General features: G+C 54.0%; 1 protein-coding gene across 2 annotated transcripts in view; it reads left to right on the top strand.

Moving 5' to 3' along the window:
* The first annotated feature begins 664 nt into the window (after nt 1-664).
* The window catches only part of TVP23A (trans-golgi network vesicle protein 23 homolog A), a 30851-nt gene continuing 25515 nt past the window's right edge, over nt 665-6000 (top strand). The window contains exons 1-2 of one of the 2 annotated variants that reach the window (XM_053212917.1): nt 665-915; nt 1178-1257. In XM_053212917.1, the coding sequence (XP_053068892.1) occupies nt 907-915; nt 1178-1257 (89 nt within the window). In that variant the 5' untranslated portion in view covers nt 665-906. The remainder of the gene's footprint in view (nt 916-1177; nt 1258-6000) is intronic. The other variant, XM_027043267.2, reaches the window with a different exon arrangement.

Genomic DNA, 6000 nt, shown 5'->3' with positions numbered 1-6000 from the left:
TGCCCTCCCTTGAGTGTCCCACCCCAGGCAGCTGGGGACTAGTGGAGTCAGGAGAGGGGGAGGGTCCTTGTCCTGGGCCAGGAAAGACTCTCAGGCGGCCAGCCTTCCTTCCTGGGAGATACCTGGGGAGGCCTTAACATCCGGAATCACTACCATCACTGCTAATAATACTTATTTTGTGTTCAGTGTGTCTGGCCCCCGGATGAGTGAAGATCTCACTGTGCGCAACAGTGGTTGTTGGTTGCAGCAGATTCACCTGTTGAAAGACAGGTTCCAGGGTCTGCATTCCAGGCCTTCCCAATCTCCAGGGCTGGGCCTGGAAATCTGCTTTTCATAAGGGCCCAGGGGGCGGGGGGGGGGGGCAGAATTCTTGGGATCAGAGACGTTTGGGAAACATTGGCCTTCTCCAGACGCCGAATGAGGCTGCCCATCACTGGCATTCGTTCACGATTCACTAGTTCGCTAGCCCATACGACAGTTATGGGACCTCCGCCTCATTCACTGGCCCACCCGCTCTGTGCCTCCCAGAATCAGTTCGTGGTCCCCAAATGCGCCTCTGAGCCCGAATCGTCCCCTCCAGGCGGCTGCTCGGTCCTCCATCCCTCCACTCTGGGCGACAGCTCTTTCTTTCCTAGGCGCCGTCCGCAGTGAGCCCCGCCCCCGGACCCCCGCCCCGCCCCGCCCCCGGACCCTCGCCAGCCTCGCCCCCGCCCGGTCGGCCGAGCCCACCTCCCCCAGCCCGCGACTGCGCTCTGGGCCCTGCGCGCCCCGCCTCCACCCGCGACCTGCACCGAGGCGGCACCGAGGAGCGTAAGCTCCCCCCGCCGCTCCCCACCGGGCCCAAGGCAGCGAGAGGCGGAGTCCTTGAGCCTGGGCTGTGGGCTCCAGGTGGGCTCTGGGGAGAGGATGAAGCAGGTAGGGCCGCGGGGAGGCCGGGGGCAGGAGGGTGAGGGAGATGACAGGCGGAGCCTGCGGGAGCGCTGGGGGAAGCGAGGAGGAGGGATGCGCAGGCCGGGGCCTGGGCCTGGTCCTGGGCGGGACCCCAAGTGGTCCTCCTGGACCCAGGAGGGTGGAAGGCCTGGGATTGCAGCCGCGGGGGAGGGGCCCTGCCAGCGAGGGGGTGGGGTGGGGATGTGCACCGCCTGCCTGCCTGCCACCTCTGTTTGGTGTCCCCCAGGCCCTGGTGGACGATACTGAGGACGTGTCCCTGGACCTTGGCAACGAAGAGGAGCTGGCCTTTCGGAAAGCCAAGATTAGGTATGTTAGGGACCCGGCTTTGGCAAGCATCACCCAAAGCTGCAAATTCACTTAACTACATTGACTCACACACCCATTCATGCATTCATTCATTCATTCAGAATGTGTTGAGCACCTAGTGTGTGCCAGGCATAGGACTAGCGACATACCCTGGGCAGATCAGACAAGGTCCCTACCCTCCTGGGGCCTGAAGTCTGGGGTGCTGGGGGAGTAACAGTGAACAGGCATATAAAGATGGTCATGAGATAATGACAGAGTATGAGAAGATTTGGGAAGAAACTCAGCAGGTGATGAGGGAAGGCCGTGCAGTCCGGAAGGGCCTCTCTGGGGAGGTGGCATCTGAACTGTGACCTGAATGCTGAGAAGCCAGCCATGGGAGACTCTGGAGGAAGACTGTTCCAAGCAGAAGAACAGCAGGTGCAAAGGCCCTGGGGCTGTGTTGGAAGGTTGGCGAAAGGCCCCTGTGTCTGGGGGTGGTGGGGAAAGGAGAGGGGTTGGCAGGAGGCTGGAGAGCGGGACAGGGGCTTAACTTTTTATTCTTACCCCTGCATCAGCACCAGGCAGACTGACATAGTATCCTGGGTTGAGTCACTTGCCTACCAGAGATCTTCCCAGAAGGTGGCAGGACTAGGGTGTGAGGAATGACCCACAGACATGGTTGCCGATGACCCGGGCAGCTGCCACATCTAGAAACGCCCATGGCTCAGCCACCCTTCCTCCCACCTCTCCTTCCAGCCCTCCGAGTCAGCGGGGTGGGGGCCTGGTGCCTACCTGCCGTTCCTTTTCAGTTCTCGATCCAAATCCACTGAAGCCCAAATTGGAATATGACTGCACTGGGCTACTACGACAAATTACTATAAACTTGTTGACTTAAAAACAGCAGAAATTTATTCTCTCACGCTTCTGTAGGCCGGAGGTCCAAAATCTGTGTCACTAGGCCAAAAAAAGGCGTCGGCAGGACCATACCCTGCCGGAGGCTGTCGGGGAAAATGTGGCCCTTGCCTTTTGCAGCTTCCGGTGGGTGCGAGGCCAGCACTGTAGCATCTCTGAATCTCTCTCCGCTCCATTTCACGCTGCCCTTTCTGTGTCAGACGTCCCTGTCTTCCTCCGCTAGGGTTGCTTGTGAATGCATTTGGGGCCCGTCCGGATTATCGAGGATAAGCCCTCCATCTCAAGATCCTTCACTTAATCACACAAGCAGGGTCCCTTTTGCCACGTCAAGCGACATCCACAGGTTCCAGGGATTAGGACCCGGATATTTGGGGAGGGGCATTCTTCAGCCTGCCATAATGACCCGTGACTAATTGTCTTTCAGGAAAGACACTGTAAGGGAACTGGAATCCTGGGAGAAAATCTTATAGAGCATCCGTACTCATTATATGGCCAACTCTGGGCTGGTGGCCGGGACTACATAGCATACAGGACGCACTCCCTTCCTTTACGGAGTTGTCCAGTCTGGAGCAGGGATGGTCAGCCCCAACATGGCCGACATCTTGGGCTGGATGATTCTTTGTTGTAGGGGTTGTCCTGTGCATTGTAGGATACTAGCGGTGTTCCTGGCCTCTACCCACCGGATGCCAGTATTATCTTCCCAGTAATGAATCTAGACACTGCCAGGTGTCCCCCTGGGGGCAGACTTGCCCCTAGCTGACAATTGCTGGTGAGGGGGTAATGGGCGTAGGTGTTCCCGTGGCTGTTGTGTCTCGGTGTTTAAATGCCGTGGTGGGCAAGAGCTTGAGCAATTGTCCTGGTTAGGGGAGCAGCAGCAGCTGAGACCTGAAGGGTGGGGAGGAGTTAGCCAAGCGGGGAAGGCAGGAAGGCTATGACACGCCCTGGTTTGGAGGTGAGACCATGAGTTTCAGGAGTTGACAGTGGTTCACTGTGACTCCAGACCAAGGACGCCGGAAGGGGTCTGAGCAGAGGATGCGGCCAGACCCCGAAGGGCTCGTAAGCACAGTTGTAGAGCTCTGCTGTCCACTAGAACTTTCTCTGGGGACGGGAATGTGCTATATCTGTGCTGTCCAATATGGTAGCCACCAGCCACCCTGTGGCTCTTGACCATTTGGTATGTGGCTAGTGTGAACGTTGGGCGGAACTTTGGACGTTTGATCTTACTTTGTTTATTTTACTTTATTTTTTAAAGATTTTATTATCTTATTTTATTGTTTATTAATTTATTTTGAGAGCGAGCGTGAGCACAGGTAGAGAGAGAGGGAGGCAGAGAGAATCCCAAGCAGGATCGGCACCATCAGCGCAGAGCGTCACATGGGGCTGGAACTCACAAGCCGTGAGATCGTGACCTGAATCGAAATCAAGAGTCACACTCCGCCCACTGAGCTGCCCCGGTGCCCGTAAAGATTGTATCGTTTTAAGTAATCTCTCCACCCAACATGGGGCTCGAACTTACAACCCTGAGATCAAGAATCCCATGCTCCACCAACTGAGCCAGCCAGGCGCCCCTAATTGTGTTTAAATTTCTTTAACCACATGCAGCTACCATATTGGACAGCACAGTTCTAGAGTTCGGTCACTACTGTAGAGCTTTGCTCTGGGCGATGACAGGATCGGAGTTGCAGGACGGAGGATGGACGGTAGAGGAAGGTGGAAACAGGGAGCAGAAGCTTGGACCGCGGTGCTGGCAGGGGTGATGGAGGGCAGTGGGGGTGCCCAGAGGCACACAGGCAGTAGAATCAGCCATCCTTGGTGATGGTCAAGATGTAGGGTGGGGACAGGGACAGTAAAGGGCGACGCCCGGGTTTCTGGCCTAGTGATCCCTGCAAAGGAACACTTCTGGGGTCACAGATGTTGGGTTCAGGAAGTCCTTGTTGGATTGTACTGGAATGTCTACTAGCCGGGTCTCGTGGGCAGCTGGGGAGAGAGGCTGGGAGCTGGAGGGATCATCTGGGCAGCATTCAGAGGTCAGGGGGGCCACAACTCACGAACCCAAATGTGTCTCAGGGCCGCCAATCCCAGAATCCTCTGGTGTGCCTCATGCAGGTTTCTGGGCCCAGCTCTGCACCTGCTTAACCAGATCCACAGGGCACGGGCCTGGGAACGCGAATTTAAAATAGCATCTCTCCTTGACTCTGATGATCAAGGATATGGAGATGGCTGGAAATTCTTGAGGATAAATGAGCTCCTGGATAGCAGGGCGGAAAGGGGGTTCTAAATGTGGTCAATGGAGGGGTTTCACGGGGTCCAGAAACCCTCTGAAAACTAGTGTCTAAGTTTCCTGTGTGTTGCTTTAGGAAAAGGATTGAGACTTTTATTAGATTGCCAAATGAGCCCATGATCCAAAGAAGTTAAGAGTCACTGGTACAGGGCAGGATCACTTGGGAATGTCCTATTGAAATGGATGCCAGGTTGACTTTGAAGGGAGGTGACGTGACAGAAGGGGCCCTATAGCAGGAGTCTGGGATATTGGGGTCACTTCTTTTACTGCTTGCTGTCTTTGTGGTTTTGGAAAGGTCACCTTGTTTCGCTGAGCCTCCTTAACCTGTCTGTAAAATGGGTATAATTGTACCAGCTTGACCTCACCGTGTGGATTTTATACAGTTTGTTGAGCAAATAATTAGCCAACATCTGCTGGATATCAGGTGCTGAGCCTGTCCCCAGTTCTAGGTCATCGAGGTGCAGTGTTGTGGAAGGGGGTCTTGGGGGGGGGCACCTGGCTGTATCGGGGGAGGATGCGATCCCACAGCACACCTGGGCAGGTAGAGGAACTGTTAGCCAAGTTCTCTGAGTGTGTGTGTGTGTGTGTGTGTGTGTGTGTGTGTGTGTGTGTCTGTGTGTGTGTGTCTGTGTTCCTCACTGGCTTCCTTTTCCTCTTTCTTCCTCCCTTTTCTTTCTTTCTTTCTTTCTTTCTTTCTTTCTTTCTTTCTTTCTTTCTTTCTTTCTTTCTCCCTTTACTTTCTTTCTTTCTCCCTTTTCTTTTCTTTCTTTCTTTCTGTCTCCCTTTTCTTCCTTCCCCCTCCCCTCCCCTCCCCTCCCCTCCCCTCCCCTCCCCTCCCCTCCCCTTCCCTTCCCTTTCCCCCTCTCTCTCGCTTGCTTTCTTTCCTCTTTTTTAATTGTGGAAAAACCCCACAACCTGAAAGTTACCAGTTTTAAGGACTTTTAAGCCTACCATTCAGTAGCATTAAATATATTTGTGCTGTTGTGCAGCACACTTCCAGAACTTTCTTGCAGATCTGAAGCTCAGTACCCATTAAACACCTCCCCCTTTCCCCCGCCCCAGTCCCTGGCAACCAGCTTTCTTCTTTCAGTCCCTGTGAATGTGACAACTTCGGATACTTCGTGTAAGTGGAATCATAGCATCTGTGCCTGGCTCGTTTCACTTAACATAAATGTCCTTGAGGTACGTCCATATTTTAGCAGGTGTCAGAATTTCCTTCCTTTTTAAAGGCTGAGCAGTGATATACCACACTGAGTCCTTCCGTTTTTCTGTCGGTGGACCCTGGCTTGCTTCTTGGGTTTAGCTCTTGCGAATAGTACCTCCAGGAACGTGGATACACACATATGTCTTCCAGACCCTGCTTCCAGTGCATACCCAGCTGTGGAACTGCTGTGTCCTGAGGAAATTCTGTGTGTAATTTTTTGGGGAACTTCCGTACCATTTTCCATAACACTTGTATCATTTGGCAATCCTGCCAGCGATGGGCAGGACTAATTTCTCCACATCTTCACCAGCACTTGTTATTTTCTGTTTTTTTTTTTTTTCATAGTAGCCATCCCGATGGATGTGGG

This window comes from Acinonyx jubatus, chromosome E3 (assembly GCF_027475565.1).
Source record: "Acinonyx jubatus isolate Ajub_Pintada_27869175 chromosome E3, VMU_Ajub_asm_v1.0, whole genome shotgun sequence".
Taxonomy (NCBI): domain Eukaryota; kingdom Metazoa; phylum Chordata; class Mammalia; order Carnivora; family Felidae; genus Acinonyx; species Acinonyx jubatus.
This window is presented reverse-complemented; position numbering and strand designations above follow the sequence as displayed.